General features: G+C 41.3%; 1 protein-coding gene across 4 annotated transcripts; it reads right to left on the bottom strand.

Annotated features, from left to right (window-relative positions):
• Positions 1-1,513: 1,513 nt before the first annotated feature.
• Positions 1,514-14,137, bottom strand: LOC308102000 (B-cell receptor CD22). 4 transcript variants are annotated; one of them, XM_080451575.1, is made up of 9 exons: positions 14,049-14,137; positions 7,779-8,159; positions 6,802-7,095; positions 5,025-5,279; positions 4,436-4,708; positions 3,261-3,357; positions 2,260-2,346; positions 1,940-2,027; positions 1,514-1,691 (listed from the first exon to the last, which is right to left on the bottom strand). In XM_080451575.1, exons 1-9 carry the CDS (start codon positions 14,086-14,088, stop codon positions 1,626-1,628), a joined length of 1,581 nt encoding a protein of 526 aa, XP_080307701.1. In that variant the 5' UTR covers positions 14,089-14,137; the 3' UTR covers positions 1,514-1,625. The 4 variants fall into 4 exon arrangements, with proteins under 4 accessions (XP_080307701.1, XP_080307703.1, XP_080307702.1 ...); XM_080451577.1 differs by having other exon boundaries at positions 1,940-2,012; XM_080451576.1 differs by having other exon boundaries at positions 2,260-2,343.

Genomic DNA, 14,137 nt, shown 5'->3' with positions numbered 1-14,137 from the left:
TGGTGGAGGGTGAGACAGGTGGTAGCTGGGGTGGTGGAGGGTGAGACAGGTGGTAGCTGGGGTGGTGGAGGGTGAGACAGGGTGGTAGCTGGGGTGGTGGAGGGTGAGACAGGGTGGTAGCTGGGGTGGTGGAGGGTGAGACAGGGTGGTAGCTGGGGTGGTGGAGGGTGAGACAGGGTGGTAGCTGGGGTGGTGGAGGGTGAGACAGGTGGTAGCTGGGGTGGTGGAGGGTGAGACAGGGTGGTAGCTGGGGTGGTGGAGGGTGAGACAGGGTGGTAGCTGGGGTGGTGGAGAGTGAGACAGGTGGTAGCTGGGGTGGTGGAGGGTGAGACAGGTGGTAGCTGGGGTGGTGGAGGGTGAGACAGGTGGTAGCTGGGGTGGTGGAGGGTGAGCAGCAGTGGTGGAAAAAGTACTCAAATGTTTTACTTAAGCACAAGCATCAATACTGCAATGTGTAAATAGCTCCGTTACAAGTAAAAGTCCGGAATTCAAAATTTACTTGAGTATCAAAATGTAGTACCAAAAGTAGAAAGTACTCATTATGCAGAATGTCCCATGTCAAGTTTTCAAAATGTAAAAAAAAACTTTTGAAAATAGAAGATCTACAAGCTCACGATACGCATCGTGACGCATTGAGCTTTTATGTTTTGTAATAATGATCAAAATCTAAACAAAGTAACTAGTAACTAAAGTTTTCAAATAATTGTAGTGGAGTACAATATTTTCCTCTGAGATGTAGTGGAGTAGATAAAGTACTGAACATTGGAAATACTCCAGTAAAGTAAAATTACCTCAAAATTGTACCAAAGTACTGTACTTGAGTAAATGTACTTAGTTACTTTACACCACTGGTGAGCAGAACTTTTTTTAACAAGACAGCAGTGGTGAGAGAGCAGCAGCACAAGCAAGCAGGGATGAGTAGTGCAAACTTCCAGTTTAAATAGAGCGCTCTGAGAATGAAATTAGTGTGATTGGATGAGTGGATGTGAACGTGCAGTTCCCTGACAGAACTTGCTTTGCGCATGTCCGTGCCAAGCGCCATGCTCATTTGTTTTCATGTGTACATACTAGGCCTGACCTCGATTATTCGAATAGTCGACTATTCAGTCGAGGGGAGTCTGAGTCGAATGCCAATCTCTTAGTCGAATTATAAAAATATATATATTTTGTTTTTCATTATTCGACTGAGAGATTGGCCAAATTTGTTATATTAATTAACTAATAGTTTGCCAAAAATAGGATATACATCATGATGTATTGGGAGAAACCAAGCAAGTATATGTTAAATCAGACATTAAGCACCCCTACAGCCCAAATGGAATGTTCCTCTATTGCAAACATCTGTTTTGCATGATTCGACTGGCAGTCGATTGGCAGTCGAATCAGACTGATTCGACTGCCAATCTCAGTCGAATCATACCAAAAAAATATATAATAATTTCAATATACTATTAGTCGACTATAGGCAACATTTGGCCAATCAGATTCGACTATAGAAATCCTTAGTCGGGGACAGGCCTAGTACATATGGTAAATAATAAATCATTTCAGTATTTTTCCGATATCAGAAACAATGATTGTATCAAATGTTCAATTAGGCACAATAGCAACACTTGTCCCTGTTGTTACACGTTGGCGTAAATCGCATCGTCATCCATCGCACATTCATACGTGTCGTTATCATCTTCAGGCTGTAAGATGACAAACAGGGGGGAAATAAATAAATAACATATAGGGACACATAGGATTGACTCTGTATTGAGTGTGAAATGACTGTGCACAAAGCACTGAATTCATAACTTTCTTTGAGTATAGTTGTAGGCTATATACAGAAATCTGGTTGTCACACCTGGACTAGACCTACATGGCAGATGATCATTAGACATTGTTCTATCCTATGTTCCTATACAATTTATCATGAGTCATGGCTCTAACCTACCTCCATGTTCCCATACAGCTGATCATTGGTGTAGACATTGCAGAATACTATGCTGTCAGTCACTGTCTCTTTCCTCACTGTCTCTTTCCTAGAGAAATACATAAAGTTAAGACATGTATCACTGTGTGAGACTGTTGAACCTTCTTTATTCTTACTTATATCAGTAAGTTATTGTTTATCTCTAAAATAAAGTGAACAGTGATCATTGAACCTCTTTATTCCATCAGTAAGTTATTATTTATCTCTGAAATAAAGTGAACAGTGTAAAGTTAAACCTTGCTGCTGGTGGATATTGTAGTAAATAAAGAGTAAAGTTAAACCTTGCTGCTGGTGGATATTGATCTGTAGATTTGGTTTCATTCATGTCATTCATACTGGATGTCTGCTGGTCACCACGGTTCCCCCTGCTGGCAAATAATGATATGCACATTAACGGGGAAACGTTTTAAACATATTATTTAGTTTATAACAAGAGCAACATAGAGCAGCAGTTCTCAAGGTGGGGTCTGGGGACTCCCAGTGGTCCTTGAGGGAGTTCCAGGGGGTCCCCAGAAAAATATGATAATCAGCATGAAAATCTGTTTAACCACTTTAACTCTATTTTGTGCGTTGGGTATTCGAATTTAGCAGATGTTCAAGCTCACAAGGCATCGCGTTGCATTGAGCAAAAGTCTTTAATAATAATAATGAATTATTATTATTATTATTATTATTTTAACAACACAAGTTTTCTCTTATGGGCTCAAATTTACCAGTTGGGGGTCCGTGGCTTAATCTGTATGAATTTGGGGGTCCATGACATGAAACTGACTCAGAGGCGTAGGTTGACCTGAGTGGCTCAATGTCAGATGACCTTGACCTTTGACCACCAAATTGCACCATAATGTCAGATATTGATTTATTTTACAGATCTAATATGAGTTTTCATATTATGTGACGATTGGATGACGATAGTGTATGTAGACAGAATGACATATAAACAGACTGCTTTATTATAGACAATATAGATGTATAATCACTTCACTGTGCAAGCAACGAATAGAAAATAAGTGCCAGTTCTTTTCTCTATCTCAAGACCTCTCAACCAATAAAGTTGAATTCATGGATTATATTATATTCACTGGAGAAACAGGTGAATATCGGCATAATTTACTGACTGAGTGATGAAGCACACCTGCTTTTTGTCATGCTTGTTTTCTAGAAAGTGTTGCCTTATTTAATTCGTCTTTATCTCTGCCAGCTGTTGGCATGTTAACCTATACATACTAGGGTATAAAACGAGGTTGTCCTCCTCACATTAACTGAACATCTGTTAACTTACCATTTCTTAGTGACTCCCAGAGCCGTTAAGAATATCACCACCAGCACAAAGAGAACTCCAATGGCAACAGCAACGTACAAGTACATCAGAGAGTGATCTGTGCAGGAATACAAACCAAACCATCTTTACTACACAGTGCATGTTTACATAATGTTTTATACAGTACATGTTTACATACGTTGTATACAGTACATGTTTACATACGTTTTATACAGTACACGTCCACAACACAACCAGTGCTTTTTATTTACAGTAAATGTACTTTAGAATCCTGGTTAGTTCACAACTTGTGGCAGTACACTGATTCCCTTTTGTATCAAATAAAAAAAAAATATGCTAAACTAGGAAATCATTTTGATGTCCACATGGGAACAGTCTGGCCCCAATGTGGATCTCTGACTTCATGTGACCAGCCTGTGACAATGTTGATGAGCTGGGTTTAGGTTAGTTTTACCCTACTGATGATGTGTTGTTGCAATAGTAATCCCGCTCAGTACGAGAGGAACCGCAGGTTCAGACATTTGGTGCATCTGCTTGGCTGAGGAGCCACTGGGGCGACACTACCATCTGCAGGCTTATGACTGAACGCCTCTAAGTCAGAATCCCGCCTAGACGGAACGATATCTGGTCGCCGAGGACTCTCCGGGGGGTCGCCGAAAGATGGCGGCCCCCCTTCCGGACTTCATGTTTGAAGTGCACGTCCCTAGATCGCCCCTTTTTCCACAAGGGGCGCTCTAACGCAATTTAGGAATGGTCCTAGGTCCCTGTAAAATGTAATGGACGGATGTGACAGGAGCCCAAAAAGAGTCACTTCCGTCCGCTCCAATGATAAGAAAAAGAAAGAAAAAGGTCCATATCTCCATACTTTTTAACAGTGGTGAAAACAAGCCATTTTCGACAGGCGATCACTCTGCAATGTCGGATCGCGTTAGAAATATTATTGTTCCAGTCGTTAGACGGGACCCTCGGCCATCGCGCAGACACCCTTTGTTTACATCCGGGTCCTCGTGGAGGCTTCTACAGCTCTAAAGCACCCGATGTGTTAATATGTTGGATTCATGTATTTTCAGACATTTAACCACTTAAACCCTCCGTACCCCCAGGGGTCCCGGACCCCCTGTTGAAGACCCCTGACCTAACCAGTTGGGTGGATGGTAGCATGTAGCCCCCTTTACCGTTAGAGGGAAAAGCCAGGGTGACGGTGGCATTGCCCTGGGAGTTGCTGGCGTGGCAGTGGGCGGGGCCAGACGCTCCGTGTGGGACTTGCAGAGTCCCGATGCTCACAACGCCGTGCGTCTCCAGCTCAGCGCCGGTGGGCGGGGCCTGATGGCGATCGGGGAGAAACCAGTGGATCGTGCAGGCCGGTCTGGACTCTACGATGCACATGCAGGTCACGACCTTCGCTGAGTCTGAAGAGCAGGCCGAGCCCGTCCTTATCTCTGGGGGATCTGAGAGGACGACAAGTCTTTAATAGAACGCTGCAGAGTGTATGACTCTCAACATAAAGGAGTAGTTCACCCGACAAATGACTTATTTTCATTCAATTACACACCTCATGAAGCCTTAATTTCATGATCGGCGGTCTTTCCGGTAGGAGACTCAAAGAGTCTCCATTGACTCCGCCGGCCATCATATTATGCTTCATGGGGTGATAATTGATAGAAAATAAGTATTTTTTTTGGGTGAACCACTCCTTTAAGGCACGAGCCCAGATTTGAACCTAAAACTTTTTCTCGCATTTACTTTTATCGGAGATCGACTTACAGACTACGTTCAGATGCACGGTGTCGGAGGTGCCGTGTCCCTCGGTGTTGGTGGCGGTGCAGAACACGGGTCCCGCGTGTCTGTTGACGCGCTGCAGCGTGTAGACGTGTCCTGTGTACCGCAGGGCGCCGCCGATGGCGTCGTACCACTGGTAGCTGTGAGCAGGAGGGTTGGCCACGCTGCTGCATCTGAGAGCCACGTCCTCTCCCTCGCTCACGCTGTCTGTGTAGGAGACCCTCACGTTGACCGGGGGGTCTGCACACACGCACGCACGCACGCACGCACGCACGCACGCACACACACTATTTTAGTCACGCTTGGCTTCTCCCAACACTCTCCCAACACACTCTCCCAACACACTCTCCCAACACACTCTCCCAACACTCACTCAACACTTCCAAAATGACCGGAAATGTACCAGAAAAGTATTCATTTATGTAAGTTAATGCATATATACCGTTTCTGACAACATTGTTGCCCTACAAAGCCAAAGTGCAGTAACAACGTTTTTGGACACACCGACTTATTTGTGTATCCCAAAGGTCAATTTAGCCTTTGTGATTTTGGGGGGTACACAATTACCTCAAGAACAGATTTACAATTAGTGTAATATCACTTACATGCCGATATCTCATTTGGCTGACCAGTTGAATCACTTTTAAACCATTTTTTCATGGATTTTTTCCCCCGTACTTACTGCACTTTGGCTTTGTAGGGCTCTCCAAAATATACACGGCACTAGGACCCTGCAGCATTCCTTTTGGAGCGGTGGGGTTTAGTTTGGAACTGAATTCTGGGAAAGTCAGTTCTAACAGATCATAAAGCCCAGAGAGATGTTATTTGATGAAAGTCTATGGAGGTATGATCTAGTGGGAAAACAAGAGATCTTCAACCGGCTTTGATAGATCATTATAGATTCTATGTTGTTCACTTGTTTTCCCACTCCGCTAGCCTTAGTTCTACTGGATCTCTTCTCCACTGGTCTTAGTTCTACTGGATCCCTTCTCCACTGGTCTTAGTTCTACTGGATCTCTTCTCCACTGGTCTTAGTTCTACTGGATCTCTTCTCCACTGGTCTTAGTTCTACTGGATCCCTTCTCCACTGGTATTAGTTCTACTGGATCTCTTCTCCACTGGTCTTAGTTCTACTGGATCCCTTCTCCTCTGGTCTTAGTTCTACTGGATCTCTTCTCCACTAGCCTTAGTTCTACTGGATCTCTTCTCCACTGGTCTTAGTTCTACTGGATCCCTTCTCCACTGGTCTTAGTTCTACTGGATCTCTTCTCCACTGGTCTTAGTTCTACTGGATCTCTTCTCCACTGGTCTTAGTTCTACTGGATCTCTTCTCCACTGGTCTTAGTTCTACTGGATCTCTTCTCCACTGGTCTTAGTTCTACTGGATCTCTTCTCCACTGGTCTTAGTTCTACTGGATCTCTTCTCCACTGGTCTTAGTTCTACTGGATCTCTTCTCCACTGGTCTTAGTTCTACTGGATCTCTTCTCCACTGGTCTTAGTTCTACTGGATCTCTTCTCCACTAGTCCCTCCCTGACATTTGAGTCTAGTTTTTATTTGTTGATGAAATAATCAATATAAGTATTTAGTCATAGTTTAAAGGCCAGTCCACACCAATGCAACTACCATTTGGGGATAAATTAATGGTTTCAAGGAGTTGCATTGGTGTGGACTGGCTTCAGTTTTTATTTCGTTTTCTTCTGTGAAAAAAAGGTATTCGACCAACATTTTTGCGTCATAGTTTGAGTCTCTTCTTCACTCACATTTGACTTTGAGAATGGTGGGCTGGCTGCTCTGCGTCTGGCCTCCCCTGTACGTCACAGTGCACTCCACTGGTCGCTCGTGGTCCTCGCGGGCGGCCTCAAAGGTCAAGGACGAGGTGGCGTTCCATTGGCCGTCGGGGAGCCCAGCTGACTGGAGGTGGGAGGAGCCAGGGTGGGACCAGGTGAACACGGGGGGGTCACTGGGACAGGAATGAGACACGGAGCAGGAGGCCGACACGTTCTCCCCCAACTTCAACTCCTCTCTCACTGAAAACCACATGGGCTGTGGAGAGCCTGCAATTATAACATTATTATTAATATTAATATTAATATTAATATTAATATTAATATTAATATTATCTCACTGAAAATCGGGCTGGAATTATAACATTATTATTAGTTCTATTCAGTTTTATTACAGTGCCAAGCTAAAAACACCTTATAATTACTTTACTCAGGTCAAGTGCTTTCCAGAACACCAGTAGCAACATTTAAAAATCAATGATAAAAATAACATGAACAGAAAAACACAGACAGACAGACAGACAGATCAGAATAGAGCGCCGAAGTTTGACGTAATTTATGCATCCTACCTGGGTGAATTCCCATAGACGTGTTTAATATCGCGTCAAATAAGAACTGTGTTCCAAAAATAAACAAATGACCCCGGCGGTTTTACTCTTATGGATATGAAGCATCAACTGACGGTGAGAAAACGCTAATGTTACTTCCGCCGAATTAGTAAAATTTTCACCAAATATGAGTGGCTGACTATCATAAACGATACAGAGCCACCTCCCTGACAATATGGCCGAGAAAGTTTGTTTATTTTTGGACTGCAATTCTTATATGAGACGATTCTATGATGACCCAATGTTATTCTCCATAGGGAAATTACTTTACGACCCAGGGGCTGGACGAGTGACGTCAGGACTTCTGTACTCTATACGTCATAATATTATATGGTTCTTGCTTACTTTTCAGTGTAATGGACACTTGGTTCTGTAGATATGAAAACTTATTGTGGCCTTTTATTTCAATCCTGAAATGAAAAGGCCCCGTGTCGGCCTCGCGGAGCGGATCGATCCTCAGCGAGCACTGCTTCTGTCTGAGGTCTCCCAGGAGAGAGGTCCGGTCCCGGTACCTGTCGATGACCTTGGAGCGCTCCGGGTGGTAGACCAGGTGATGGCTCTCCTCGGCCCAGATGCCCGTCAGCTCAGAGGTTCTGAGGTTCTGAGGGTTCTGCTGAGGGTCTGGAGGATAGCTGAACGAACAGGGAATCACCACACAGGAACCCAGCAGACCAGACACCCTGCTGGGAACCTCCGCTGTCCAAGATGAGGCCCCCACGCTGATAACTGAGATATAACAGAGAGAGAGAGACCCACGCTGATAACTGAGATATAACAGAGAGAGAGAGAGAGACCCACGCTGATAACTGAGATATAACAGAGAGAGAGAGAGAGACCCACGCTGATAACTGAGATATAACAGAGAGAGAGAGACCCACGCTGATAACTGAGATATAACAGAGAGAGAGAGAGACCCACGCTGATAACTGAGATATAACAGAGAGAGAGAGAGAGACCCACGCTGATAACTGAGATATAACAGAGAGAGAGAGAGACCCACGCTGATAACTGAGATATAACAGAGAGAGAGAGAGAGACCCACGCTTATAACTGAGATATAACAGAGCGAGAGAGAGAGACCCACGCTTATAACTGAGATATAACAGAGAGAGAGACCCCCACGCTGATAACTGAAATATAACAGAGAGAGAGAGACCCACGCTGATAACTGAGATATAACAGAGAGAGAGAGACCCACGCTGATAACTGAAATATATATATGAGAGAGAGAGAGAGAGAGAGAGAGAGAGAGAGAGAGAGAGAGAGAGAGAGAGAGAGAGAGAGAGAGAGAGAGAGAGAGAGAGAGAGAGAGAGAGAGAGACCAAACCAACTTAACTACAAAAGCAATTTTTTTACAGGAGTAAGTATGGTGTGTTCAAGCTCACCATAAACACAGTAATCATTACTGAAGTTATCATCACTGAATGTGATTGATTGATTGATTGATTGATTGATTGAATACATTATTAGCAGTTTGCAAAATAAAAGCACAGGAAAATACAGTTCATACAAGGTCTGCTAAGAGAATTTTAAACCCAAGAAAGCCTATGGCTTGTTTCCATTGGGGTCCTTTGTATTCAAATCCTAGTCTGGCTTTTGTTTTAGTTAGAAACGAAAGTGACTCAGTTTAGCACAGCAGAGGAGTGGAGAGGGAGGGGAGGGAGGGTTTGCGTTGCTCAGATAGCCGACACAGACATACTAAGACAGAATATATTAGCCTACCTACATTTCATTTCATTTCATTTTATTTTGTTTCGCATATGGTAGTGTATTACAGTACTCACAATTCATAACTTCAATAATTCATTAAATCATATACGCCCATGAGCGAAAAGGAGCAGGAAGAAGAATACATTCTTATTAATACCTGCCCCCTATCCAATTTTAAAAATATATACTTGATGATTGGCGCATACAAGCAGTACTTGCACTAGCATGCAAGTTTAAACCAAAACAAAAACAAAAACAAGCAAAAAGGACAACAAAACAAGCAACAAATGAACACACATAAACAAAACAAAAAAAGATAACTCCAAAGTCAAATCCTTTCCTATTCATCTTCTTCATATTGTCTATTGAATTCCACATTCTGATTCCTACAACTGAAGGACACATTTGCCTCTGAGTGGTTTGTGCAAACTGATGCTTAAAATCAATAAGACACAGACACATAAGACACAGACATACAGAGACAGAATATATTAGCCTACACACATAGGACACAGACATACTGTATTAAGACAGAATATATTAGCCTACCCACACACATAGGACACAGACATACTGTATTAAGACAGAATATATTAGCCTACCCACACACATAGGACACAGACATACTGTATTAAGACAGAATATATTAGCCTACCCACACACATAGGACACAGACATACTGTATTAAGACAGAATATATTAGCCTACCCACACACATAGGACACAGACATGTCTGTATTAAGACAGAATATATTATCCTACACACATAAGACACAGAAATATTAAGACAGAATATATTATCCTACACACATAAGACACAGACATATTAAGACAGAATATATTAGCCTACACACATAGGACACAGACATACTGTATTAAGACAGAATATATTAGCCTACACACATAGGACACAGACATACTGTATTAAGACAGAATATATTAGCCTACACACATAGGACACAGACATACTGTGTTAAGACAGGATATATTAGCCTACACACATAAGATACAGACATACTAAGACAGAATATATTAGCCTACACACATAGGCCACAGACATACTGTATTAAGACAGGATATATTAGCCTACACACATAAGATACAGACATACTAAGACATAATATATTAGCCTACACACATAAGACACAGACATATTAAGACAGAATATATTAGCCTACACACATATAAGACAGACAGAAGCATAAACCGTTTTGGACTTTTAGTAGTTTGTCTACTTCTATGTGATGAATGTTCACTAATACTTAAAGTATCAAGGCATTAATATGTTGCATTTCTGTAATCTTAATAGTGTCACTCCCACAACCACTTGAGCTGGCGTCTCCACAAAGGACACACAACTGTGTCCTGTTATGACCCTATAGGGCATACATGGGCAACAGGCGGCCCAGGGGCCACATCCGGCCCCCACCTTCACTTAATGCGGCCCGCAGGTTAATATCAGAATACTGATATATTATTGATTTTAGCTGTTTGCAGTTTACAATTGCAAACATGCTTCAATTAATTACTTCAGTCTATATTAGTTATAGCTTAATGACTAGTTTTAAAATTCTATTGTCTTTTTTTATGTCCAATGTATTTGTATTTAAGTTCATACAGTTAACATAAGTTTAAGTAAATGCATTTGAAATTAAATTAAAATGTTACTTTTCAGGATTCCAATTCAAAAATAGCAAAAAAAATATCTGATTCCAATTCTAAAATAGCAACAAATAGCAGATCTACAAGCTCAAAACGCGTCGCATTGCAACGCGTTTTGAGCTTGTAGATCTGCTATTTTTGCTACTTTTGTGTGACATAGAATGGCCCGACCAGTGTTGCATTGCTGAATAGGAACGTGGTTGCATATTATTTTAATTACGTCACGCGCACGTCGCTTAACACCTACACTACAGGTCACACAATGGACAATTGATATGCATCTAGGCTCATTCTTATGTTAATTCACCTGGTGTGAGTCGGGAGTTTGTAAACTTTGTTGAGGTGTAAATTTTAAGTTGTTTTAAATCTATGCATGTGCCTGCGCATGCTCTTGTTAAAATAGGTTCTTGCACGGCGTGCAAGGCCGTCCCATGAGCAATTCAAAACTGGGCCCGACAGTATATACATTATGCAATGTGGCCCTCTGGAGTGAGTGTGGAAATATAGTGGCCCTCTCCATCCTCAAAGTTGCCCACTCCTGCTATAGGGTCATAACGTGTAGTTCCTTGTGTTGTGTTGTGTTTTGGGGTTTGGGGACTGGTCATAACATTCCATTTACACCTATGATGAGTAATATCAGCATTTATTATCTGCCACATGCCGTTCTACGTTGCTGTAGGGGGTGCTATGGGGGGTCGGCGACCCCTTAGTTCTGGCGCTACTATGGGGGCTGGGAGCTCCACATGCACGCGCGAGCACGCACCGTCAGCTGCGGTCTGTAACACCTTAAAGTTTAAACAATAGCCTCTCAAGGTTCACGCCGTCAGCGGCGAGCCGTTCTCAATAGCGTCTACCTGGCTGCTTTGCATAACATTAGGCTACTCTAGAAAAGCCATGGACTTGAATTGAATGTGTACATTCCTCTCACAATGAGAGACAACAGTCTCTGCACTGCAGAGTGTGAAGCGGATCGCTTAGAAGAGGACCCAGTTCTCTGAGACAAGACAAAGACAAGTTGTCTGATTATTTTAAGTACTTATGTGTGGGTGAGTCTATGTAAAGGGCTCTTATATAAAACTAAAAGGAAAATAAAATAATTAATTAATTGAAACAAAAATAAAAACAACAAATTAACAATGCAACTAAATAATAAGATTACATTAAAAATCACATGTTGAATACAGTATTTCAACTAGCACTGAGCTGATTGGCTATGTGCACATGCGTGCGCGTGCACGTGACGTCAGAAAATATAGCCCCCCTAGTTCCAAAATCCACAGCTCATCACTGCCTATACGCATCAGAGCACTATTCTGTCTGTTTCATATGAGCCTAGAACCTGTGAATTTCTCCACTGCATGTATTCTGCACGTTTATTCTTGTTTTTAGACTTTTGACCCCTGCCTTTGACCTGCTTGACCTCTGCTCCTGTCCCACTAACCTGGACCCGTCCCACAGACAGTGGTGGAAAAAGTACTCCCATTTTCTACTTAAGTAAAAGTATCAATACTGCAATGTAGAAATACTCAAGAAAGGCCCATGTTAAAAATGTTACTTCAGTAAAAGTACAAAAGTATTGGCATCAAAATATACTTAAAGTACCAAAAGCAAAAGTACTAAAATGTTAGAATATAGCCGATCTACAAGCTCGAGCTTGTAGATCTGCTATTTTCAAATAGCCTATATATAAAACAGTGCTAAAGTGGTTCATGTTTTATAATATAATAATGTATATCTGCAAAGTAACTAGAAGTTTTCAGATCTACAAGCTCATAGCGCGGCAAATCTTTGAATATAATTTTTTATAACATTTTTAACTCAAATCTTTGCTTCTAGGGATTCAACAAATTTTATTTTATTATAAATCCTAACACAAAATATTTTGCTATAATCAGTGGTTCTCAAACTTTTTTTTATGTCAAGGACCACCAAAATGATATGTATTTGTCCGCGGGCCCCCATCTCAAAATATTTTGTTTCAGGGACCCCCAGAAGCAAAGATTTTAGTTTTTTTTTAAATCTTTTTTTAAATAGCAGATAAGCTCATAGCACGACACTTGGTGCCGCACTATGAGCTTGTAGATCTGCTATTTTTGAATAGCCAAATAAATAAAAAAATTACACACAGATGCGTTCCCGGTCTTAATGGGTTAATGCCCTAGTTTGTCATAAGATTGTGAAGCAAAAGAAGTGAAAATAGCCGATCTACAAGCTCACAATGCATTGTGAGCTTGTAGATCTGCTATTTTCACTATTTCGATATACCGATTTCTTTTCCTTTTCCATTTCCTGAAACGTTATGGTTTTGTACATACAAGGCTTCCACCTGACAGAGACAATATGCATTTTTGTCAATATATGCCAAAAATGCCAATACATCGATCAATCAATATTTAGTTGTTGTCAGGCAGAAACCTCTTATCTCCATATTTTAACTTGTTGTGTTATTTTTGGTAAATTAACTCCTACATGATCATACTACAGCGTCACACAGTGGAATACTTTATTAGTCATACATGTAAACAGCAGTGGTGGAAAGTAACTAAGTATATTTACAGTTATTTTCAGTTATTTTACTTCTACTCCACTACATCTCAGAGGCAAATATTGTACTTTTACTCCACTATAATTATTTGAAAACTTTAGGTACTACAGTAGTTACTTTGTAGATTTTGATTATTATTACAAAACACACATTAACCACTTCAGCCCTATATACATTTCGTCCATTTGAAAATAGGCGATTTACAAGCTCACAATGCGTCGCGGTGCGACGCATTGTGAGCTTTTAGATCTGCTATTTTCAAATGATTTTATACATTTTGTACATTTGAAAACTTGTGAAATGTGACATTCTGCATAATCAGTACTTTCTACATTTTGGTGCCAATACTTTTGTACTTTTACTCAAGTAAATTTAGAATTCTGAACTTTTACTTGTAAACTACATCGCGGTATTTATACTTTTACTTAAGTAAAACATTTGAGTACTTTTTCCACCACTGGTAAACAGCACAGAGGTACAGTCAAGACATTAAGGCTAAAAGGAAAACACAACAACGTCCTATTGATACAAAAGTATCAAAAGTAGCAGATCTGCACGGGCTTGTAGATCTGCAACTTTTGCTATTTTAGAATTTTGGACATAATATGTCCAAAATTCAAAAGTAGAGAAACCTCATTATGAGGTTTCCAAAAGATAAGATGAAATAAATAATAATAGAATAGAATAGTGGTCCTTACCTCCAAACTGGAGACACAACATAAAGATGTTCACAGCCATGTTGTCCTGCCAGCTGTTCTGCAGATCTAATGGAGACGATGCTGCTGCT

This window comes from Gymnoscopelus braueri (assembly GCF_963280865.1).
Source record: "Gymnoscopelus braueri genome assembly, chromosome: 15".
Lineage (NCBI taxonomy): Eukaryota > Metazoa > Chordata > Actinopteri > Myctophiformes > Myctophidae > Gymnoscopelus > Gymnoscopelus braueri.
This window is presented reverse-complemented; position numbering and strand designations above follow the sequence as displayed.